The sequence below is a fragment of the Stenella coeruleoalba genome, assembly GCF_951394435.1.
Source record: "Stenella coeruleoalba genome assembly, chromosome: 9".
NCBI classification, from domain to species: domain Eukaryota; kingdom Metazoa; phylum Chordata; class Mammalia; order Artiodactyla; family Delphinidae; genus Stenella; species Stenella coeruleoalba.
The window spans coordinates 46,757,752-46,784,421 of NC_137155.1; the positions used below are offsets into that span (position 1 = coordinate 46,757,752).

A 26,670-nucleotide genomic window follows, 5' to 3' on the forward strand; every position below is an offset into this window, starting at 1 on the left:
CTTAATACAAGTTTGGGAGATCCGAGAAATTGAGATATATGTTTTCTTTTTTCCTAAAAACCTATGTGTGGTTTTTATGATCCATCTACTAACTCCTTCTTCAGGTTCATTTGGGCTGTTGTCAAGTTTCCTTCAACTTTTATTTCCTTCAGTACTCCCCAAACCAGAGAATCTCTTCTAGTTTGAGAGGTAACAGTGGGAAACTTGATGTGATTTATTGCATATTCACTATACTCTAGATCCCTTCAAGGCCTGGGCCTTTGAAACTCATTTTCTGCACCAAGACCCTAGGAACACAGCAGGAGTAGAAATGGCTGCATGGAATATTAGGCAGCCAGGCAAGAATCAGCCTTCTACAGTTTCCTGTAGCCCCAAATGGTACAGTCACAACAGAGGGGCACTGAGGTAGATGGGGTATGAGACTAGGGTCCAGTATGTTTCAGGAACAGCAGGATAAAATGTTGCCCATGTAGCCAAGAGCAGAGACAGGCTAGAGAGAGAGAGAAAGAGAGAGAGAGAAACAGACTCAAATAGGTCTTTTAGATGGGAATGAGGGATGATATTGTAGCAGTTTACATGAACCAACAATCTAGAACCACATATAATGAGAAACATCTCGCTGGAAGCTAGCATGGTTAGATGACACCAGGCACTAGATCTCTACCTGCCCTGAGACCTCAGCCTATATGAGCTCCTGAGAACATAGATGCAGCCCTGAGGGAAAGAATGGTAAAATCTCCCATTAACCAAACAGACTTATTGATACTATGTATAAAATAGACAACTGATGGGAACACACTGTATAGCACAGGGAACTCTACCTAATGCACTGTGGTAACCTAAATGGGAGCGAAGTCCCAAAGGGAGGGGATATCTGTATGTGTATGGCTGATTCATTTTGTTGTGCAGTTGAGGCTAACATAACATTGTAAAGCAACCATACCAATAAAAAAAACCAAACCAACCAATAAAAATTAAACCAACCAAACCAACCAAAAACCAAACCAACCAATAAAAATTAAAAACAAAACAACAAAAAACCCAAACAGCTTTGTAATTGACATTAAGCTGACTTACAGAAAATTTCAACACTGGCACATCTGACGTTTGTGGACTGAAATTTGTACCCACTCTATATATTTTAAATGGCTTAACTAGGGTTGGTTCACCTAGTAAGAGAGAGAGAGAGAGAGAGAGAGAGAGAAGAGTTTTCCCAAGTGCATAATTATGGTGTTGGACCATGGAGTACATACTGGATACGAGGAGGAGAGATGACGTAAGAGGAAGGAAGGAAGGCAAAACTGGAGTCTCAGTGAGTTTGAGGTAATGTACGTGAGAAGATGGCTGAGTCAAATACTCTAGGACTATGGGAAGTGGTATACAGGGAGTTTTTGATATTTTACATGTGGTAGTATTACTTGTGAGGATAAGTTCTAGGGTGTATTCATGGGAATGGGTAGCTGAGGTGGGATATAGATAGATACTGACAAGGCAAAGAGACTGATGAATTCAGACTGATGAATACTGAATCCTTTCAGTAAAAGGATAAATGGATCATTCACAGTAGTGTTGAAATCAACAAGAATGATAACAGGAATCATACTGGCAAGGAAGTAGCCATTTACTCCATAAAAGGCAGTGATAAAAAAGTAGTAGGTGGTATTATCCGATGCCTGGTCTTCAAAAGTCCTGTGATTTTAAAGGAGAGTAGAGGAGTAATGTTTTGAATGCAGAGAGGTAACAAACAAGGTGTGGAAAGAGGAAGACACTCATCTCACCTTCAGGTCAATATACTTTGAGTTAAGGAAAAAAGCCACCTACACTTAAGAGGTTGCATAAGACATGATGTCCTCAGGTTGTGACAAGAATATAAAAATATTTAGAGAAGAAATTGGTGACATAGGAAGTTTGTAGACAAATGCTGAGTTCTAGAAGGCAAAAGGGAAGTACTTGGAAGAAGGGCAAAGAGTGTGACAGACTAGGTCAGACGGGGAGGTACAAAAAAAACAATCTGGAGAAGAAACTAGGCAAAGATGGATGAACTGAGGGGAAGAAATGTCAGGTGGTACCTGAGTTAAATCACGACTTGAGGCATGGCAGAACTGGTGCAGGTAGGCTCTGAGGTCCAACAGTACAACACAGAGTCCAGGGAATCATTTAGCCTAAACCATGTGGAACCAGATGGCCACGGCTCACTCCTGCACTGAGATGTGTTATGACAGGGGGTAGGATATAACCTGGAACACAAGACTTAGGGAAGGCCTGGGGGCTTACTATCTCCTACAGTGCTATGGTGTAGTAGACAGGGGAAAATCTCACAGATAAAATAAAGATGACTTTTCCTCAGTAAAGAGATAGTAAGACAGAAGCAACAGAAGAACAAGAAAGGGATAAAGGTGAGAATGAATCAAGTAATGATGCAGGGCATCTAGGGTGTATAGGGAAGAAATGGAAAACAGAAGATGAATGACATACTGTTAGCAAAAGGGAAGGTGAAAACCTGAAGATCTTCATGAATGCCATGACAGGATTAGAGAGAGCAAGGGAATAAGCCAAATGGAAAAAGAGGAGACAGTGGGTTGGGATCAGGGCCATTCATATTTTCAGAGGCAAGGTAGTCCTGACCAAAAATCAGATATGTGAAGTGGTCACGGGAATAAGTAACAGAAATAGAGTAGGTGTGAAGGTCACTGGGATTAAAGAATTCAAGGAACTATGAGGACAGAGAATTAGATAATTCATCCACATGGCTTTTGACGTTGCCTAGGATTACACTGCTTTCCAGAGCCCCAGTTCTACCTTTCAGATCAGTTGCAGTAGACCAATATACTCAGGGCTGGAGCATCACCACCCACTGCACAGCATTTATTTCTATAAATGCTCTCTCCACCTCACCCTCCCAATTTGTTGCACTCAGGCAAAACACAGTCACACAGGACCACTGGAATTGGCAGTAGCATAGTTAGAAATAGCAGTGGTCTAGTTCCCAGCTGCTTCAATCCACTGTTGCTTCATCCCCAAATCCCGTAGGAGAAGAAAAATGTACGGGCTAACAAGTGACAGGGAACAATCCTTCCCAGAGTGGTGTTATTTTATACACTGTTCATTCGGCCAAGAACTATCACTTTAGTGTATAAAGCACAAAGCCATGCATCGTGGAGAACATAATATGGAGTATAAAGGAAGAAGTGAGAGTTTCTCCTTCCACACACCCCCAATACCATGACTGTTTGGTGTTATTCCCTCCCAGACCCTTTACATGCATATAAGAAGCCATATTCAAATATTGTTTTTATTATTTTTTCTTTCTTAAATAAAAATTGGACCATACTATATACATATTAGTCTGAGACATGCTTTTTACAATTAGCCAAATATAGAGGACAATTTTCCAATATATAGACAATGTCAGTATAGGTCCTCTGGGACAAAAGTGCAAGAGGTTTTGGGTATTTTTGTCTGTTTGTTTTTGTAGAAACAAAAACATACACTCACCAAATCTGTGACTATATAATATGTACCTGGGACCATATTAATCTGCTCTAGAAAAAGTACTACATCCAGCACAGCAGTTTCCATCAGGGATGCTACTCCATTGGTTTACAGTAGTCCATAACCATTCTCAAAGAACCATCCAGTTTCCACAGATGAATTCAGTGGAGATATGATGGAACCACCACCCTTAAGATACTTATAAGAATGGAAGTAATCTCTCTCAATCCCACCAGGATACCATGTTGTTTCGTATTTGTTTCAGAAGCTTATACTTGGCTTTCCCCCACTTTGACAGTTCTAACCCCATAGGCCAAGGACTTACTGTGGAATTTTCCAGATGCCAACTGCCAAGTATGTAAATCCCAGTTATACACTCAAGGACCAGAGAAATTATTCTATCCCTAGGACTCTCCTAATGGGAAATGTTTGCTCCAGCACCCCCAACTGGGCTGGCTGATGGGTAGCCTGTGAAAGGCTAAGGGGGAGGAAGCAGTACTGGGTAGGGAAAGTTTTTAGATTGTGGTGCATATATGGCACTTGTGAAAGAAAAGGGGACATGGGAAGCAGAACTGAGCAGGGACAGACTCAGACCATGATGCAAGTCTGACAAAACCACGGCCAACCCTGAGAGGTCCTCAGAGCAAAGGATTCCCATTAGCAAAGTCCCACATTGAGGAGAAATGGCCAGCCCTAGGTGCTTATCCGTCACAGGGGCTTACAGGGGAAAAGTGTAGCACTGATTCCTATACTATGTGGATCCCAAAGGTGCTGCAGCTGAATGCTGTCAGCTAACTGCACACCTTGCAACTAATAGCAAGTATTTTAGTTCATGGGTGTTATTTATTTATCCATTCCCCCATGAGTAGACAAGTTGATTTGTTTTCAAATTTTTGTTCTTACAGGTAAACTGCAATGAACAATCTTGTACATTAATCTTTATGCTCTCTGTTAGTAAAACTGTAGGATAAGTTTCTAGAAGTGGAATGGCTGAAACAGAGGTAACTCTCCTTAAAATTTTTATAGATTCTGCCAATTGCCTTCCAAAAAATATTGCCAATTTTACACTTCCACAAATAGCACAGGAGAGCATTCATTTCCCCAGGACTTGCCAACATCAGATGTTATCAGCATTTTTTATTTGCCAGCCTGACGGTAGAACAATGATGTCTCATTATCTTATTACTTTTTTTTTTTTGGTACGCGGGCCTCTCACTGTTGTGGCTTCTCCCGTTGCGGGGCGCAGGCTCCGGACGCGCAGGCTCCGGACGCGCACGCTCAGCGGCCATTGCTCACGGGCCCAGCCGCTCCGCGGCATGTGGGATCTTCCCGGACCGGGGCGCGAACCCGTGTCCCCTGCATTGGCAGGTGGACTCTCAACCACTGCGCCACCAGGGAAGGCTTATCTTATGACTTTTTATTTTCCTACTCATTCATTAGTCTCAGAATGTTTCCACATGTCTGTTTTTTTTCTTTAGTTAATTTTTTATTTCCTTTGCTCACCTTCTCTTATTTTTTTGTAAATGCAAACATTAAACACAACTGAGAAATTTCTGGGGGGAAATGAACTCTAAGCCTGTATTTGGAGCTGAGGCAAAATTCTTGTTTTCCAGTGTAAAGTCAAGATGTGTTAGCTTCAGGATTCACTTGCTTTTTTTCTGATAACATTGGAGCTACAGATGGAAAGAAAAAAAAAAGAGTAATAAGAAGAACACTTTTGCTTCTGTGCTGCTTTAGTTAAGGGAGGGATTTTGACCTTGATAAGTGTAGGGAGGCCAAGAATGAAACCAAGGGCTGCTCCAGAAGGAAATACTGTGCACAGAAAAAAGTGAGACATGGCTGTAGGCTAATAGTAGAGGGGAGCCCTGTGTAAAGAAAGTGGGGAGAGGCTCTTACTCACCTACCTTCACTTCTCTGCAGTGGCTTAATAGCCTTTGAGTTCTCATCTTCCCTTCACCAGTAATTACAGCCGCGCCTGTGGTTTCCCGTTAAAGTGTTCCCAAATTCATCATTTGTGTTCCTCCCTCCTCAGTCAACCTATCCTTTCCTCCTGACCCTTCTGACTTCTTGCTTCTATTGCTGAAATCACCCCCTCCCAGTAGCACAGGCTTAGAACATCAGAGAACGGTGTTTTCATTCTTCCTTCTCAGATTTGACAGAGCCTAGAGATTTTACCAACAAATGGCCCTTTTCATTTCCTTTCTCCATTGCCCCAATATCTTTCCTCTTTACCTGTGGACTTCTATTTTACCTTTATAACTCAGATGTGTCACCTCTTCTAGGAAAGTCTTCGCTGACTGCTTGCTCTTCCCCCAACTCCAACACACACTTTATATGCATCAGGCTATTTTTTTCTTTAGATTCAGTAAGTCCCCTACATATGAATCTTCAAGTTGCAAACTTTCAAAGATGCAAATGTGCGTTCGCATGTCCAATCACGTCAGGTGTGAGTGAAACTGCAGCTTGCCCTCTGTCTCCTGTTGCTGACAATCCTTCAGCTCTACCATCTCCCACGTCCTTTCCCTCTTCTAGTCAGTAACCCTTCTTGCCTGTTCACTCGATGCCAGCCCCTGTATGCCAGCTGCTGTACTGTACTACTGTACTTTTCAAGGTACTGTACTGTAAGATTGAAACTGTTTTATTTTTTGGGTTTGTTTATGTTATTTGTGTGAAAAGTATTATAAACCTATTACAGTACAGTACTATATAGATGATTGTGTTAGTTGGGTACCTAGGTAACTTTTTTGGACTTACCAACAAATTGGACTTACGAACATGCTCTTAGAACGGAACTCGTTCGTATGTAGGGGACTTACTGTATTTACATGTCTTTCTCTAATCCTTGAAGAAAGGAACTATGCCATTTTCATTTTTATGTCCCCAGCACCTATCATAGTGCCTGGTACATAATAGGTGGTCAGTGAAGTTTAGTTGCATTGAATTGTTTAGCTGCTAACAAATTTGTGCAGGGAGCTCATTGCTTGTTGCCTAAAAGACTTCAACATTTCCATGTTGCCTACTCCAGGAATAGCAAAGTCCTCATACCAGCATTTAAGGCTTTCATGATATAACCCAATGTTGCATTTCCTCCCCACTTTGGTAAACTAGTCATTATTTCTCTACTATATCCTTAGCTTGTACATCTGTGCTTTTTCTCTGGCTTAGACATCCTTCTACATTGTCTACCAGTAATTTGCCAAAAACTTCCTCATCTTTCTAAGGTTGTCTCAAAAGCCAACCCTCAGAGAAAGCATTCCCTGACCTCCAACATAGCTCTTCCTCCAAACACGCCTGAGCCCTGTTAGCATCACCACCAGCTTGACACATTGATCAAATCTCTTTTATGAACTGTTTTCTAGTGCATTGATTGTAATTTTTTTGCTTTGGGGATTAAACAGAAGTCCCATAAATTAAAAAAAAATTGACCATTGTTTTCTATCACCCACTATTAGTATGCGATACTTGAGAGAAAATGGTTTTGCACCCACCAATGCATCCAGTCCAACTCCTGATACCTAGTATCCTCTAAAAGCACCAGTTGTAAGAAACATCAGAGACCAAATACTGATTGAGGCCTTGCTTTCCTCAATCTCTTCACCAACATGCTTTCACCAATATTCCCTTCTCATGCCCCAATGGAAGGCTGCTCCACCTCTTATAATTGTTACTTTCTCAGAGAGACATTCCTTGCCCACAAATCTAAGGTAGTTACAGCCAATTATATTCTTCATATGAATTTTCTTCATAACCCTCATTGTCCATTTGCTTTTGTAATGCCTGTTTCCCCCACAAGTCTAAAACTTCCATGAGGGAACAGATCATGTCTATTTTGTTCTGTGTTGAAATAGCCATTTCTTAAAAAATCATTTGTCTGTTATATACTTTGAAAGTATTTTCTCCAAGTATGTTGTTCATTTTTTTAACTTTAAATATTCTGTAGTCAAATCTGTTCATCTTTCCATCATGGCTTCTGAAGTTCCTATTGTGTGTGTGTGTGTGTGTGTGTGTGTGTATATATATATATATATTTTTTTTTTTTTTTTTCTTTTGCAGTACGCGGGCCTCTCACTGCTGTGGCCTCTCCCATTGCGGAGCACAGGCTCCGGATACGCAGGCTCAGCGGCCATGGCTCACGGGCCCAGCTGCTCCGCGGCATGTGGGGTCCTCCTGGACCGGGGCACGAACCCGTGTACCCCGCATCAGCAGGTGGACTCTCAACCACTGCGCCACCAGGGAAGCCCCCCGTTATGTATATTTTTAGTTGCTTCCTTGGAATATGCTCCTAGAGGTGGAAAAGTTGAATGGGCTTCTCCTTAGGTCTTGATGCATTTTGTTCCATTGGACATATGCCCAGTCCTTTGGCAAAAGTGTGACTTGCACTCTTGAAGCTCTACCCTTTACTCAAATGAATGTGCAGATTTGTCCATATCCATTGCTCCTAAGTAATTCCCTTTCCTTTACTTTTATAGCAACTGGATCACCTCCAAGTTCTGAGGTCAGCCTGAGAATAGAAATGAAACTCTCTTTCCAGGTCACATTCTAATCACGGTAATACACAGCACCTTAGCCAACTGGGTACACAACCTGATCTGTCTATCCCAGCCCAGTTACCGTAACTGTTGCCAGCTCCTGTCATAGACATATGACAGAGAAGAATGTAACGTACTGTGAGAATAACCTGCTAAATATTGTTGGATGGGATGACATGCATACAAGTTTGGTGACCTCGGTTCACATTTAGCCCTTAGCTATCTCTATGAACGTCATATGGCTTCACCTGATCTTTAATCACCCCACCACACATACGGGAGCACTGCGGGGGGGAAGTCAGGTCAAGTGATCAATGGGGCTTTCCTAAATTAAACCTGCTTATAATGCATCATTTCCATTGCCTTTCCTCTGCAGATTAAAGAGTAGAATTCTTTGTAATATATATTTTTGCCTATTCCAGATCCCACACGCAGGGTAAGAAAAGCAAATGAATGCTTTTCTTTTACTTCTGTTCTTAGGATATATTAAAGAAAAAGGAAGGGATTTTTTACCTTAAATTGCTTCATCAGAGAGTTTTATTTAGTCTTTTGACTTCTTGAACATTTTTGTTGTGGTTTCATGGAGCTATGCACATATGTAAAAAAGGATTCAGAATACAAAGATATAAATCATAGTGGTATCAAAACCAATCTCCAAGTGGAGATGCAATTTGGAACTTTCCCCATGTTTCCACAACTAAGCTTGAGTAGCAACAAAGCAGAGTAGGAATCAGAAAGATGCATCAGACATGGTCCCAAACCTGATCTCTTTCAGGGGAGAGGTTCAGAAAGGGACAAAACAAGAACATAAATAGCTACAATATAATGTCATTAAGTGACAAAATCCATATTTGTAAGAAGGCACAGGGAGAGGCAATCAGGAAAGATATCTTGCAGCACATAGTTTGTGGTGGACATTTACTGGTATAAAATAATGTCTTAAGCAAAGATTTGGATAAAGCACGTTTCATACAGGAGGACAGAGTGAGCAAATTCTCTGGAGAAAAAAAGTCAAACTGACAAATTAGTCCCTTTTAAATCTTGTTTTTAATTAAAAGAGTTAAGCCTAATGGAGGGAATGTATTACCGGAAGGAAACAAACTGATGGCTTTTTATCGCCACAAGAAAAAGTAAACGTACTTTGGGCTGCTCAAGTCCCCGCAAAAGGAACTTCCAGTTCCCGACTTGCGCTATTCATCGATGGAGAAAACGCTGTAAGGACTCTAGGCTGTTTATTCTTTTCGCTGTCCAATGGCAGAGAAGCCCATACTTCTGCACGCAGCTGATTAGCTACTGTAAAAGCCCCGCTCCGAGCACGAACCAATGACATCTCCGAGCCAAGATTCTTGGAAACAGCTTCTGGCTTGGAATGCGTGACATTGAGACAGCCTCTTGCGTGTAAACAAGGTCGAGTCTGGGCTGGCCCCAGCCCACGCTGTCCGGGGTCCTGTCACAAATGGCTAATCTTGAGCCCACGTACCTCCTGACGGCCGCTTTGGCTTCCTGGTGTCCCCTTACCCCTCACAGCTTCGGGTGCCAGGCCTCCGCGTCCTGGAGGCGGGGCCCAAAGTTCTTTATCTGAGCTGACGGGCGCGGCTCCAAGCTCAGGAAGCTCTCCAAGTTCCAGTGGCTCCTCCCGGTTGGAGCTTCGCGGGCGGGGGATGCGGGGGGGGGGGGGGGGTGCAGGGAAACAAATAAAACCTCGGGAGGCGGCGGGTGGTGACAGGATACGAACTTGAGTCTCAAGCTACCTACTGCTCCATCGACTCACTGCCCGATTCCTCCACCGCGAAGCACCCCCGAACCTCAGCCCAGGCCGGGGAGCACGAGCCTGCCAGCCACCTGCTCTCCCCGTCCGAACGCGCCCCGCCCCTTCTAAAGCCCCAGGTCCTGCTCCCCGCAGCCTTCACCCCACACACCAGCCCCAGCTCGTGCCAGGACGGTGGTCATCAAGATGAAGGCGGCACGCTTCGTGATGCGCAGCGCCGGCTCCCTGGTACCCCGCGAGGTCGAGCATTTCTCGCGCTACAGCCCGTCCCCCCTGTCCATGAAGCAGCTGCTGGACTTCGGTAAGCGGGGACGTAGAGCCCGGGCGGGGACTGGGGAGCTGCCTTAACTTTCAGACCCGGTGTAGGGAGGGCTGGACTCATTACTTAAAACACCTGGGGTGCGCTTTCCTGCTGAACCCTGGAACCTCGAAGCCAGCACACCTTGCCTTTCTTAGATTTGCCTTCTCTCTGACAGTTTGTGCCTGCAGGTCAAGGCCACTTGCCGCCCCGCTGATGCTGGTTGGTTTGAGCTCATCTTTCCTATTCTGTTTCTGTTTCTATTTCTATTTCCTTTCTATTCCAAAGTTTTCAGTCAAAATAGTTTTTGCTTTCAGTCACCATTTAACAATGAACTAGAAACTTCATCCCCTCCTTCACTGCATAGTACTTCTTGGAGAAGATTCCTAATATTATAAAGTAGCTTTGAATTAACCGAGATTTTATCCTTTAGCCACCCTCCACCCCTCCACAGGGTTCATCTCTCTGCATTCCTAACATTTCCTAACAAAGATTTCTTTGTCTCTTTAGCTTTAACGTTATCTATATATTTGCATTACTGCTGAAAATATTTACAAACTTTCTGCACAAATCTTATGAAGAAAATTTCAAGGATTTAAATGTGGTATTATTTATCACTAGTCTGGAAACATTAGGACTCCCACCCCTCCCCTTTTCCCTTCACTACAGTTTCATATCTAGAACTCTGCAAAGGATGTTGTCTCCCTGACATTGTGATTTGACTAAATCCTGCATTCTTTTATGAATACTAAGAGCCTTGGGATATTATGACTTCTTGGAAGTGAATCCTCATCAAAAAGAGAAAACAATAATTCTCATATTTGGTCACTTTTTAAAAAAGAAAGAAAGAAAAAGACAATAAAGAAGAAGATGCTTACTCCTGAATTATCTACAAGCAGTTACCCAACTGAGGGTTAAATATTTTGTAATATATATATGTGTGTTCAATATTGGCGAGTTAATGCTACTCAAATATATAATTTAGATATACTTTTTTCCAAAAACTAAATAGATGCTGTTTATTACAGGTTCAGAAAACGCATGTGAAAGAACCTCTTTTGTGTTTTTGAGACAAGAGTTGCCTGTGAGGCTAGCCAATATCCTGAAGGAAATTTATATCCTCCCTGAAGGATTAGTAAATACCTCTTCAGTGCAACTAGTTAAAAGCTGGTAAGTGGTGAACCATTCTGAAACAATCTCTAGTTTTAAGATAGTTATCTGAGTATGAATTCTTACAATATATTAACATCGTAATTGGAAAACAGGTGGTCTGAAGCTTAAATACGTTGAAAGATGTATTTTCTATTAATTTAGGGTAAGTTATCATAAGGGCAGTTATAAAGCTATAACAGACATTTTTACCCTGAAAGAGTAGATACTTTCACAATATAATTTTAGAAGGCAATATGAAAAATAATTGACAGTTACAATATTAGTTTGTGTTTAAAATAATAAAAGACAGTTTGATATTGCAAAAAGAATTCTGTCCTAGAAATAGATACAAATGACTATTACTTATAGAGGGCCTAATCTTTGTTACTTACAAACCAATTAAGAAAGCAGGCCCAGGATCAAATCATGCCTTCCTCTTTTCCTAGTTGTGGAATCCTTGCTTAGTGTCTTATCTCTAGGCCTCAATTCCCCCATCTATTATTGAGGAGAATAAAGTATATGTCTCAAAGGGATATCTGAGTGTAATTAAATGAGGTAATCCATTTTAAAAGCACTTAGAACAGTACCAGGCACACAGCCAGCACTGTCAGTAATTATCTCCTTTTGCAAATAAGGATACTGACTTAGAGAGGGTAGGTAAACCAAAGGAGCAGATTTTCAGAGAACAGAGCCAGGTTATGCACTGAGGCAGATATGCACCAGACCTTCACCCTAACCCACTGACTGTACAACTTTTTGTTTGTTGATTTAAGAAATATATGTATTATGCGCCCATTAAACAATTGCAATCTGAAACATATTCAATCCATAGTATTTACTGCTGCTTTCAAGACTTCTATTCACCTATGAATGAATACAGGAGGAAAAAAATATGAAGCCTTTCTGTAAAAGTAATTTCTAAATGCTTTTGCTATGAAAATAAAGACATTTGACAAACAAAACAGAAAACTGAATAGTGATCTAGGATAGTTAAACAGATTTTAAGTTAGCAAGTTGAGGGTTAAATTTGTAGCTTTCTTTTTTCTCAGACATATGTTTTCCAAATGTCTTGGAGGAAAGTTTTAATTTTAAACATAATACGTTCTCTCTTCAAATCATTTGGAAAAAAGCAATCTGTTTTCAGCCACTTGTAAGTGACTATTCAATTTTAAAACTTAAAGCCCACCTGTCGCTTTACAGGTATATTCAGAGCCTGATGGAGTTGGTGGAATTTCACGAGAAAAGCCCAAAGGACCAGAAAACATTATCAGAGTAAGTTTTATGCATTAGAATAAGTGTCTAAAACTTTGACTATTTCTAAACATCAGGTTTTTTTCAGACCTCACTTAAAGGATAATTTATAATAGTATCCTGAATAATAAATAACTACCCCCTTACAAATGACAAGTTTTGGCTTGTTGGTTTTTTTTAAAAGCAATAGAGACTTATGGCATTGGAAATGATGCTGAGGATGAAAAGTGTAGAGGACTTTTTAAAAGAAGGAAATCTATTTTTACTCTAAATTTAGTATGATGATTAGATTTGTAGAAGGATTTACTGTTACATAATATCAATGCACGTTGGTGTCATTGTAGAGTACACATTTTCTTTCAGAGTAATTGACACTCTCTAGCTATAAGAATGAGAAATAAAACTCTTTTCTAAATCTTACAAGAAATTTGAAGTTTTTTTCACAGTGGCATTCTAGAGTCATCTTAAATAGTACTTATTTTTTAAATTATTTTTTGAAAGAGAAAGCTTAGTCAACAACTGGAGTGAACCTACCACTCATAGAGCTGATATTTTACATGTAAGCTAGAAGCAAAATAAATCTGTTTGTGAAGCTATCTCCTCTACTGTAGTCAAAGAATCTGTAGCGAGAGTCTTAATAAAGCTTCGTCCAAACGTTGTATGATTTGATTTGTTTGGATGGGTACTTGAGAAAGGCTTTACCTTCTTTGACGTAATCTAAGAAATATAAATTAATGAAACTTATTTGAACTTCTACTAACCATGAACCTGTTTTGGCTTAGTTTTGTAGATACTCTCATCGAAGTTCGAAATAGACACCATAATGTAGTTCCTACAATGGCACAGGGAATCCTAGAGTATAAAGATGCCTGTACAGTTGACCCAGCCACCAATCAAAATCTTCAGTATTTCTTGGATCGATTTTACATGAACCGTATTTCTACCCGGATGCTGATGAACCAGCACAGTAAGTTAGTTCATCATGGTCATGATATATAGAGATGGGTGTAGAATACAAGCCATACTCTAAGCAGGTATTTCACTACTTGGTGGATCACGTTCTTTCTCAGAGGTAGTTCTAATCATTATTATCCTGATTTTTATAACAATATTCTTTGTTTTTATTTTTCAACAGTCCTTATATTTAGTGACTTACAGACAGGAAACCCAAGCCACATTGGAAGCATTGATCCAAACTGTGATGTGGCAGCAGTGGTCCAAGGTAATTTCTAGGTTTCTGCATTTCCCTTATTGAAAATGTACATTATCTGATTGACACATCTACTGTTGAGGTGACTCTGAGTGAATTGCTATTCAGAGTGCTCCGTTTATGTCTTTATAAATACTGTAATGAAGGTCCTTTGTTTTTGAGAGTCAAGTGCTTAAATATTCACTTATAATATTATAAAAAATCTAAACGTCAATAGCTAATGTGCCATATTCTCATAGATTATAGTTGACATCTGACGTGCACATATTCCTATAGCAACAGCTATAACTTAAGCACTGTGTTCATATTTTCTTCAATAAAATATTAAAAATTAATTTTTCCATACACATAAACTTGTACTCTAATGAATATTTTGGATTAAGGGTAGTGTATACACTGAAGATCACTTGAAAATTTTACTTGGCATAAATTCACTTAATCATTATGGAAAAAAAACCTTCCATTCCAGATGCCTTTGAGTGTTCCAAGATGCTTTGTAATCAGTATTATTTAACATCTCCAGAATTAAAGCTCACACAAGTGAATGGTAAGCTATAAATTAAATATATTTTTATCTATGGAAAATTCAGTGTTCTCCCAGTATGATTACTTCTTGTAAATACAAAGCAATGTCTGTGTTCCTTTTCTGCCTTCTGAACTTGCCTAGAATTTGTACACATTTTTTTTTGAAGCCAAGGTTCTCTTTATCTCAACTGGAAAGTTCCAATTGAGTATATTCAGTTGCTAATGAAAATTCATAAAGAAGAATGGTTTGAACAGATAATTTAGGATTTAGAGTAGCAGCTAAGTTTCAATATCTTTGATCAAAGAAAGACTGCTTACTACAGAATACAGGAATAAGGAGGTCAGATTTGGAGGAACCACTTGGTAGTGGAGATATGCTCCTAAAGAGGTTACTTATCAGATCTGAAAACAAAAACACTTTAAATTGCACTATAAGAAAAAAGCCAGTCATAGAAGGACAAATACTTGTGATTGCACTTATATGAGGTATCAAAAATAGTCAAGCTCATAGAAGCGGAGAGTAGAATGGTGGTTGCCAGAGGCTGAAGGAAGCAGGGAGATGGGGAGTTGCTGTTCAGTGGGTATAAAATTTCAGTTATGCAAGATGAGTAAGTTCTAGAGATCTGCTGTATAACACCATTCCTACAGTTAACAATACTATATTGTACACTTAAATATTTAAGAAGGTAGATGTCATGTTAAATGTTCTTACCAATTTTTTTTTTTTAATTTTCACTATAAGTATATATCACTGTTTTGGAAGCAGAGCATACTTCAATAGCTTCAACTCTAGGGTACCTAAAAGGATAAGGTCTTCCCACACTGAATGAAGTAATTACAGGATGAATGCAAGGCACTATTTTTATCTTATCCCATAGCTGCTTCTCAAAGCAAGACAGTACACTGAAATTGGAATAGCTTCCTTTCAACTCAAAGTAAACATCTTTTTCAAGTAATAGTTATACAGGAACAATGTTTGTTGGTGATGAGAATTAAAATCAAGTTGCTCAAATTAAGAGTAGCTTAACTCATGGATTGGGGATAGGGAAATGTAATGGATTGCTAAACCAGAAGTAGGAGTACAAATAAAGACTGAAAAATATTTTTAAGCATTAACAGCATTGTTGCATAATACTTGCAGATAAACTGCTTGAACTGTTTGATGAAATAAAGAGGGAACTGTGCCAGACCTTGTTTTCTGATTCAAACTTTGCCAAGGCCTGGAACACCAAAGAATAATACTTTTATTTTTCTTTTCAGAGTATTATGAGGTTTTTGTTTCTATTTTCTTTAGCCTCTTGGTGAAATTTAAGCATATTTAGCCTATGGGATTTTATGTTTAGTTGATAAAAATCAAGAATAATCATTAATAATCAAGAATAATCAGTTGTGTTTACTGTTTAAAGGGAAGCTTCTAAGGTAGGACTTTAGAGTGAGGAGGATGGGGAGTATTCCAATTCTGTTTAAATCTAAAATATTAATCAAATAGATATGAAAGTTTATTTTAATGAAATATTTGTTCAGCAGTTCTAAATTAGCTTAATTTTTTCTAGGAAAATTTCCAGGCCAACCAATTCATATTGTGTATGTTTCGTCTCACCTTCATCATATGCTCTTTGAACTATTCAAGGTAACACACTTCACAATAATTGCAATTTTGTTTTTTTTTGTTTTTTTTTTTGCGGTATGCGGGCCTCTCACTGCTGTGGCCTCTCCCGTCGCGGAGCACAGGCTCCGGACGGGCAGGCCCAGCGGCCACGGCTCACGGGCCCAGCTGCTCCACGGCATATGGGATCCCCCCAGACCGGGGCATGAACCCATGTCCCCTGCATCAGCAGGCGGACTCCCAACCACTGCGCCACCAGGGAAGCCCTCAATTTTGTTTTTTTTTTAAATGTTAACTGGTTACATTTTTATTCCCTTTTTCATTCCCTACTAAACAGGAGCCTCACTATCTTCTCCCAGGCATGCTTCTGTGTCCTAACAAAAAGAAGCTACAGTTAATGTTTGAAAGGGTACATGCAGTTCCTGTAGCATCAACATGTATTTGAGAATGCACAATATGAGTCACTATATCTCAATGCTCCCTGTTCCCATTATTTTTTCAGGTGTCCAACAAAGCACTAGTCATTCATGCATTCATTAAGGGAGGTCGTGGGGTGAATGCTTCAGTGACTGAGGCCTTGTTATCTCCATCCCCATAGGCCGGTCCAACTCTAAATCCAGAGGTTCAGGTCCAGAATTACTGGAGGTGGCAGGGTCCCAACCTATGACTAGAATATACTCAAAGGACAGTCAGTTCCTTCAGTGATCTACTTTAATGTGCATATGAATCACCTGGGGGTTTTGTTAAAATTCACATTCTGATTCAGTAGGTCTGGAATTGGGCCTGAGATTAGTAACTTCTCATAAGCTAACAGGCGATGCTGCTGATCCATGGTCCACACCTTCCATAGCAAAACAGTAGGGTAGGGCTTCTCAAATGCTAGTGTGCATTAGAATCACCTAGAGAGCTTTCACAACACAGATTCTTACGCCTGTCCCAGAGATTTTGATACTCTTGACCTGAGAATCTGCATTTCTAACAAGCTCCTAGAGGATGTGGATGTTACTGGTCTGGGACAGCCAGGTACTAAGAATCAAATCCTGTCCCAGGTTCTAAGCCCAAACTGAAACGCTGTACTTGCACCAAAAGACAGAAAAAACACTTGAAGCTTTGTGATGGTTTCTAAGAGTCCCCTGGACTGGAGAGGAGGAAGTCGTCAAAAAAAGTGAAATCGGGCTTCCCTGGTGGCGCAGTGGTTGAGAGTTCGCCTGCCGACGCAGGGGACGCGGGTTCGTGCCCCGGTCTGGGAGGATCCCACGTACCGCGGATCGGCTGGGCCCGTGAGCCATGGCCGCTGGGCCTGCGCATCCGGAGCCTGTGCTCTGCAGCAGGAGAGGCCACAACAGTGAGAGGTCCGCGTACAGCAGAAAAAAAAAAAAAAAGTGAAATCCTCTTCTAATTCTGATGTAACTCTTCCCAGAACCTACTGTTTCCTAACTTATTGTAACGTTAATGCAACGAGGTAGTGATTGTACTACAAACATTTCTCTTCAGCTAATGCTTAGAGCTTAACATTATTATGTAGAAACCAGAAAGCAGATAACCTATCAGAAGAAGGGTAGAGAGGAAAATGGGTAAAATAAACCAAAACTTTATCTGTATGAGATTCATCTACTTATCTGAAAACTTGTTTGAGCTTCTTCTCTGTTAAAGGACAAAAGATGCTTTTTTGTTGATTTACTTTTAAATTGAATGGTCCAACTCATAGTTATTTTGCCATCATTGGTAAAAGTTAAGATGATAATCAAACGCAAATTGAAATTTAATTTAGAATTATTTACTATCCTTTTAAATAGTAACAACCTTTTCCCAGCAAATTTTATAAAAGCCAATAAATTGGTTCAATGATTCACTGTTATTTGTTATGTAATAGTCTTTGGTGCTTAGATGTAAAATGTAATGGAAAGTCAGAAAAGAGAAAGCCAGGAAATGGACTATAAAAACCAATTTCTACATTTAAATTAAGCTTACAAATAAGAACTTGACAGCTAGCAGAATTGTTTTTCCATTAGACATTACTCCCAGTAGCTATATTACATGGTAAATGAATATTTTTCATTATACCTCCTGCATGACACAATCATAAATGGCTATTTACAGAGCTATTTTACTACTAACTTAAAAAAATAAAATAAGAACTTTGAATTACCCTCTGTGCTGCTTTCATTTTAAACATAAAAAACAGTTATTTACTGTCCCTCATCCTCCTGCCATTGAATTCCTTACGGTTTTGTTTTCTTTAGAATGCAATGAGGGCCACAGTTGAACACCAGGAAAATTGGCCTTCCCTGACACCAATTGAGGTGATCGTTGTCTTGGGAAAAGAAGATCTTACAATTAAGGTAACCATTCTCTGTTTTTCTTTTGAGTCTTTCTTAAGAGAATTTTTTAAAGAGTCAATAATAATAAAGCTCTCTGCTTTGAACAGTAGATCAAAGTCATGTACACCAGGTGACTTTTAAATGAAGGAAAGACATTTTTATATAAACAAATGTGTATTGTTTTTAATGTGTAGCTCTGATGACTGGTTTGTTTGTTTAAGATTTCAGATAGAGGAGGTGGTGTTCCCCTGAGGATCATTGACCGGCTCTTTAGTTACACGTACTCCACTGCACCAACGCCTGTAATGGATAATTCCCGGAATGCTCCTTTGGTAAGACCAATTATATGGCTAAATTCATCCCAGCCACCTACTTCTAAATGTAGAGCAAGGATTACAAGGAAGTATTTAGGCAAGTTAATCAATTTAGTTAAATTGGGCATGGGGGTTGTGAGAAAGCATTTTGTATTCCTATGATCATGTTCACCACTTTGTCAATAACTGATCTTTCCCTTCTAGGCTGGTTTTGGTTATGGCTTGCCGATTTCTCGTCTCTATGCCAAGTACTTTCAAGGAGATCTAAATCTCTACTCTTTGCCAGGATATGGAACTGATGCTGTCATCTACTTAAAGGTATCCTTTAAATCCAATTAAAAAAAATCATATTTCTGAAAAGACTGCTTCTTTTACAGCCCTGAGTTCTACGGTCCACAGTGAATACCCAAACTGAGTTAGTGCAAATAATGACCACAAGTCATTATATTTTCTATTTGGTATGTGTAGATGTATTATTTAATATTTAATGTGGTAACGTATCAAAAAGGAAGTGGGCCAGGCTACTTGCCTCAGTGAAGCAAAATTGTTTCCCAAGAAGTGCATTAGTTTCTGAGTGAGGAGATGCTCATTTGAATTTTCTAAGGCAAATCCTATTGGCATCTTTAAGAATAGCTATACTTTTGTTTTACTTGGACTTGTGGGAAATACATATATGCTAATAATATTTCAGCCTAGAAAACAACTGATATCAAGATACTCAAGACCTTAAGCTGACCTTGTTAGAAATCCAGGGAGAGGAAAGCTGACTGCTCAGAAGCTATCAGTGGGGTGCCTGGCATTTCCTGTTTAAACTTTAAAATTTGGTACATGTTTTTTCCATTTCTGATAAAGCCTCAATTTATTTAAGGTCACTGTCCTGATGCTGTTAATCATTTGCCAACTATTTCAAATGAAAAGATATTCACAGTTATTAACAACTAAAACATTAAGCTTCTAGGCTCCCATTTTTGTGCAAGGGAAAATGGGACCATTTGCCGCATGGTCTTAGAACACCTGAAATAGTTATTCATTTCTTAAATAGTAAAAATGTCTTCCAAGTATTGGAAAAGGTTAACATATTATAGATTTATAGTATCAGATTTTAATAGATCAATAGTATCAGGTTAGGACTCTCACTTTATCACACATACAAAGGTTTTGCCTGGAAAACCTATTTGCCTGTTGCTATTCAACTCTATGGCATCAGCAATATCTAAACAAGGGACATGTGTAACTATTGAACACAAATACTATTACCTGATTTATAACTGTATATATATTATTTCAGCCCCTGTGGGGTGCAGATAATATTTATTTTTCAGTTTTCTTTTATACAGTGCTTAGCATACCATGGACTCTGGTGTGCTCTTATTAGTAAATCAATTAAAAGAATGTATTTGAATGTTTGAATACTTACCTCTGAATTTATTTTGAATAATCACTTCAGGTACAAATTATGTGATGAATAATTTCTTTGGCTTGATTTTTTTCTCCCCTTTCTTTCAGGCTTTATCTTCTGAGTCTATAGAGACACTCCCAGTCTTTAACAAATCAGCCTTCAAACATTATCAGACGAGCAGCGAGGCTGGTGACTGGTGTATCCCAAGCAAGGAACCAAAGAACCTGGCAAAGGAAAACGTGGCTGTGTGAGGAGGGACTCTCAGGACGCTTTAAGGGATCAAAGTGGGTCTATGCCAGTGCTGCTTCCTGAATGTTTGCGTGTGAACTCTTGTTTTCTCAAAAACAAACAACAGCAACAAAAACTCCTTGGTCAGAACACTGATGTGAAGAGGAAGAAAGCTCCTTTCTGTGACCCAGGCGAGCACAGTGCAGGACTACAGGAGTTCACGGCTGGCCAGCTCTTTATTCTCTTAACTTAGAATAATGTATGAGTTTATATCAAATCCTGGAGAAGAAATAAGCCTCAGTTTTCCATCTGTTTATCAGCAAGAATGGGAAAGAGTGAGAAGTGAAGATGTAGGCTAGCAGTTTCAATGACTGATATTTTAGGCCACTGGTTGATGTTATAAGATACTGGTATTTATGGATTATCAAGTGTCAGTGTACCAGTACTTTCCTATCACTCAAAGGACTAGGGCTTATTTTATACTATATGATTAGAAATGTATGTAAACATACATTTCATATATATCTATGCACTCTAGAGATGAAAAGCCAGTGACTGAAATAACACTTACTTTGAATGAGGAGGAATGAGCCAACACATTTTATTCTGAGTTGCAGCCAAGGCATGGGCCTATGTAAAAACTCAGAAGAAAGCCCCTTCTGATAAATACAGTGCCTTTATTATGCTGCTTTTCCTGTTCACACCTCAAATAAGAAGTGAACACTTATTGCCAGGTGCCTTGTCTTGGTTGAATTTTAAAATACGCACTGATTTCAGGACATTGGCGGTTGGAGGGAGAGAAGAATTACCAAAGTGATAGCAAAATCTCACCTTGCTTTGTTTATAAATGAAACAGAAGTAGATTGGAAAAACCAGTGTTAGGGAAAGAAATCATGCATTCAGAACCTAACTCAGTAGGAAGGGCTGTTCTCCACACTGCAGTGGTGGTAATCCAAAGGCATCTATTTTCTAGGCTTAAAAAGATGTATTTTTTATATATTTAATTATATTCTGTACACTTCACCATTAACATGTCTGATAAAAATTTGTAATTAACAAACAGCTCAAGAACATTAGAATTTAAATACTTCTTAGAGTATTTTTAACAAATAGCCTGCAAGTAAGAGGTTTTCATGCTATCGATGCTGATGCTTTCATTTGTGAATCATTGTGAATGAGAGCTAATGCATGAAAGCTGGAATGCATATGGAACTTTGGGGGAGTTCAAGTATAATATGCAGGTTGATGGGGGCAGTCTAGCACATTCCTCTTAGAGAAGAAATGAAAAAAACAAAGGAAAGTAGGAAGGAAGGGAGGGAAGAAAGATGGGAAGGAAGGAGAGAGGGAAGCAGAAGGCAAGCATCTTGCTATATTCCCCACAAATTATTTCAAGAAATGACCCATATTATCATGGATAAATTATTTGCGAGAGAATGAATTGGTGTCTTTCAAAACAGTATGGCTTCTTTAAATGGTTCTCTCACTCTTGCAAGATAATAGGCTTTTATGAGATAATAAACTCTTCTGTGTCAAACTGATGTTTTAAACCGGGATATCGAAAAAACTAGCACTTCCTGTTTTGTAAAATAATCAGCACTGTCTGTATGTTGAATTTAACATTTGTGTTTAATTTTCTCATGGCCTAGTGGTGTGGTGCTTCTGGTAGTGGCCATAAAAGCCTCAAACTATTTGCTGTGGATTTCAGGTGTTATCATCACAGGTCCTGGAAGTGACTTTTCTTGATGGTGAGACTCTGGCTCATGCATTTATTGATTACACAGAACTATTTGCAATAGGTTATCTGACTTTTCAAAAATTTAAACATTTTTGCACGTAAATTCTTGTATTTACCAAAGATTAAAGCAGTTGATTAATAGTTAACTCAAACACTGTGAACTACCTTTAAAACACAAGAGAAAAAGAAATGTTGGTATCTCAATAACATCAACTGTGTAAATGGAGTTCTATAAAATAGAAATAGTCCACATTGGTATTTGTGAAATCTGTGGAAGAACTTTAGGATCCTAGTGGATGGAAACTGAATGTTCAGGCCCACTTAAATTATTAATGTATAAATTGTGTTTTTGTGTCTAGGTTATGTACAGAGAAATGTGACAATTTTTATAATAAATATTTTTTATTATAATGGTAGATGTAATCTTTTTTAAAGTTCTTTTCTCAAATTAATGGAAAGTACTAAGAAGAATTTGAGGTAAAGTTTTTCCTCACTTTACACCAAGTCTAATTTAGCTACATATGGGGTATAGCCTTTAAAAAACAAAACCTTAAAATCTTAATTTTTAAACAAAAGATACTTTATAGCATTCCAGAAATTTCTGGTTCTCCTTTGCTCTCTTGGTTATGCTCCAATAACACATAGTACAATGTGTGTTTATCTACATGAATAAATTCAAGAATTGTTTTTCCAATGCATGCACTCTCTACATTTTTTTTTGGTAAATTTACTTAAGAGTCTCACTTAGTGACTGTATTTACATAGCAAATACAGTGGAGTATCAAAATAATTACCTAGATAATTTAGGTTCCCAAACAATTTCTAGATTAAATATCTGAATAATAATAGGGTAGAAATAGGATAGGAAGTACTAAATTAAGTGGTGACATGTTTTATCTTTGCTATCTTCACACTGTCTTTCTTTACTAATTTAATCCTACTTTATCATTAGACAACATTCTCTGCCTACCTCCATAATGCCCTTATTGCAAAGTTTTGCAAAAAAACAAATATAAAAGGAATGGAGGGAGGAAGGAAGAAAGGAAGGGAAGGAGGGAGGGAGGGAAGAAAGAAAAGCAATTAGAATAAAATAAAATTAGTGGAATAAGTTTGTCATAACTAAATTCTAAAATCTTGTCAGAATAATCATATGTAAATAAAAAATGCCATCAACTATGGCATTAGACCCTAAAGAACCTATACTGAAGCCCTTCAGCCCTTCAGCAATGACATGCTTGTTCACTTGACTACCTTCATTTCTTCTTCTGTCAAGGAAGTACTGCACTGTCTAAAGGAAGCCCAAGAGCACACACATACCTACACACACGGGATTAGCTATACAGTTCCCTTGAATTAAGCAATTTGGGAGGTAGGGGGTTAGCATGTGCCCCGGGCTCAGAACCTTCATCCCCATTTCCACAAAAACTGTAAGACTTCAAGTCCCACAATTCTCCATTTATGGACATGTACATCTTTTCGACTCAATGTGTATACCCCCAAAGGATACAAATTTTCAAGTTCAACAAAGTTGGCTGAATTTTCATTAAAACTGTCTTTACACCATTTCTCCCAAATTTCAAATTTGGCTCGAAATGGTAAGAGCATTTGATCTTAACTACAATAACATGTGCAAAGAGAGATTATTGTGACCTAGTAGTTTAAGCATTGGCCTTATAATTTCTTTATTCTACTACTATGCTTTTAGGTACAGTACTTACACTTAGATGTGTAATAACACTGCAAATGTATATGAAATCTCCAGGTCACTTTGGTCTGTCTTGATCAAAGTATTGAGGAATTTTCATAATTTCACAGGAGCTTATGTAAGAGGTCCCCAACCCTCCACCATGAACACTTAGAGCAGTAGGCTTCTATCTCCATTAACATGCTATCCATATATCTTTTAGGGGATTTTTTCACTTTTTACCTTGCATCACAGTTACTTAGGCACTCAATAAACATCTCCTGGATGGATACATGAATAAACACAAAAATAAACCTCTGCCTTTAGAACAGCATCCCTGCGTTTAAAAGCAGATGGGAACTCTGTGTTAAACAAACATACATCAAATTTTATAAGATTTTATGCTTTAAATGGTATTCAAAAAGTTTTACAACATGGCAGAAACTCTGGAATATTTTTCCAAGCCAGAAAAACTGCAACTGAGCTTGTTTAAAGTAGCTCTACATTGGTGGCCTTTGGCCATTAAAAATTATCACATATTTCAGAAGAAATTAAATAATGGATAAAAGTTATAACTAACTAATGAAATTTCTTGAGCAAATGGGTTGGTATTTCAGATTTTATTAGTATTATTCCTTCTTGTTCACCTTGGACTCAGATGAAAAAAATATCACCATTCATATTTCATGGCCTCTTAATGGAAATGAGCAACTGTCTTTTAATGAGATTTTTCAGTTCCTACTAAAGTGCAAATAAACATAAAAAGCCACTCAAAATCAACAGAAATGTCAGTAGCCTTGAAAACATGTTGAATCTATTAAATGATGTGAAAATGATGTGAACTGTCTTAGTGATAAATACAGCAATGAAATAATAAAGTTTATCAGCAGATTAAAAGACATCATTCTCATGTTTACTGCTATTATTCAATGTAATGAAAATAACACAAACTGGTTGCTAGGAATTATTTATGAGCATATTATTTTCCATAAATGTAAAAGGATGCTTTAACATATAAGACAAATAGCCTATTAAATGGCAAAGTCTTGAGTTTATTTTATCAATTCCATTAAAACTATGCCCTTTAATGTGTTTCTAGCCCCCAAAATACACTTCGGTATTTGGCAGAATTGCCCTTAACTCAGTATTTTTCTTTTAAATTCACTTTTAAGAATAACAAAATATGTTTGAAATTATAGCTCTGTGACCTGAAAATGAAATAAAAATTTGAAAACAAAAATGAAAAACTTATACCATATTCTTAGGCAATTCTCTTTACCTATTTGAGTCCCAGTTTTCTCTTCTACCTACGTGAAATAACTAAATGAATTCTAGTGCTTAAGGAAGACACTTTTAATTCTAAATTCTCTGAATCTATTCTCATAACAAGCAAAAACATTATTTCTTTAATTTTACATTTATATGAAATGATGGATGTTTACTAAACTTATTGTGGTAATTATTTCATGATGTATATAGGTCAAATCATTATGCTGTACACCTTAAACTTATGCAGTACTGTATGTCAATTATATCTCAATAAAACTGTAAGGGAAAAAATGAACTCTCACATAACTGAATGAATGAATGAATGAATAAAAGTTTTTTAAATACATTAACAGTGATGAACTTTATTTTTTAAATTTTAATTTTATATTGGAGTATAGTTGATTTGCAATGTTGTGTTAGTTTCAGGTGTACAGCAAAGTGATTCAGTTATACATATACATACATCTATTCTTTTTCAGGTTCTTTCCCCATATAGGTTATTACCGAGCATTAAGTAGAGTTCCCTGTGCTATACAGTAGGTCCTTGTTGATTATCTATTTTATATATAGTAGTATGTATATGTTAATCCCAACCTAATTTATCCCTACCCCCTTCCCCTTTGGTAACAATAAGTTTGTTTCCTAAGTCTGTGAGTCTGTTTCTGTTTTGTAAATAAGTTCATTTGTATAATTTTTAAAATTCCACATATAAGTGATACCATATGATATTTGTCTTTGATTTACTTCACTTAGTATGATAATCTCTAGGTCCATCTATGAATGAATGAATGAATGAAGTTTTTGAATCTATATTTTCTAATAATTCTTTACTGAATACCCTGCCTCCAATTTCTCTGCAGTCCAAACTAGGCTTTGCATAATATCACTGTCAAGCTCAGAATCTTTTGCTGCCTTCCCAGTGCCTAAGAATCTGATATTTATAGTTTTCTACAATCCAACCTACACAATCAACCTTACAACCTATACCTTCTGTTACTGAACTGTTTAGTATATTGTCTTCTAAACATGCAACCAACATTTTCCTTTTGATCATTGTAAATATGCCTGCCTGAAATGCCCTTCTTCTCTTCTCTGCCTTTTTCCTAAAAGCTGCTCAACCTTCTAAACCCAACTCAAATTCCCCCCTCCATGGACTGAGCATCCCAGTCCAAAGTGCCTTCTCTCCCAACTTCTTCCTCTAAGCTCTCACGTGGTCAGGACCATTTTAGTATTTAGCACGTAATTCTTCAGGTTGCTAGTTAAATGTTATAGAGAGGTATAAAATCCAGAAACCCAATTAGATTGTGTTTTCCCTGCAATCCAGGACCATGAATTACACATACCTATATGAAAACCATGATGTTAAGCCTGTCTCATGTATAGTAGACATCAAAAATATTTCTTGATTAATATATTTTTGATGAGTTGGGAAAACAGAGAAAAGCAATGAAATAATTCCTGATTGAGAAGATTATTCTACTGATCTAAAACCAACGTCACCCATCATAACATCAAGGGCCCTCAGCACTTCTTCTCCGTCTGGGAAGGATCCATGTTTATTTCCAGATGGATCATGCCTATAATATATACATACAAACTAACTTAAACCTTTTATTTCAGGCTTAAAACTAGGTCTGTGTCCCCAAGGAGCTTAGAGTCCTGTTGAAGAGTTAAAGAGACACAAACGTGTGAGAAGTTGAATCATGACCAAAGATTTTACTAACAGTTCAAGTCAACAGTAGAGGAGATGCCATAATTCCTAATATACATAGCCAGGCATATTCACTAACATTAACTGCTATAGAAATTTAAAGAAGGAAAGGTGATTTCAAGCTAAAGTGACTAGGTAGAAAGAGGACAATTTAGGGGAGGTGGGGAAAAGACCATGA

General features: G+C 38.2%; 2 protein-coding genes across 2 annotated transcripts in view; one reads left to right on the forward strand and one right to left on the reverse strand.

Annotated features, from left to right (window-relative positions):
- ASB4 (ankyrin repeat and SOCS box containing 4) overlaps positions 1 to 26,670 on the reverse strand; it is a 363,721-nt gene that overhangs the window by 92,337 nt on the left and 244,714 nt on the right. The window lies entirely within an intron of this gene.
- PDK4 (pyruvate dehydrogenase kinase 4) lies at positions 9,135 to 22,244 on the forward strand. Its single transcript, XM_079932602.1, has 11 exons — positions 9,135 to 10,090; positions 11,116 to 11,257; positions 12,440 to 12,511; positions 13,273 to 13,457; positions 13,626 to 13,712; positions 14,170 to 14,247; positions 15,779 to 15,855; positions 18,075 to 18,173; positions 18,374 to 18,484; positions 18,671 to 18,784; positions 19,973 to 22,244. Exons 1-11 carry the CDS (start codon positions 9,976 to 9,978, stop codon positions 20,114 to 20,116), a joined length of 1,224 nt encoding a protein of 407 aa, XP_079788728.1. The 5' UTR covers positions 9,135 to 9,975; the 3' UTR covers positions 20,117 to 22,244.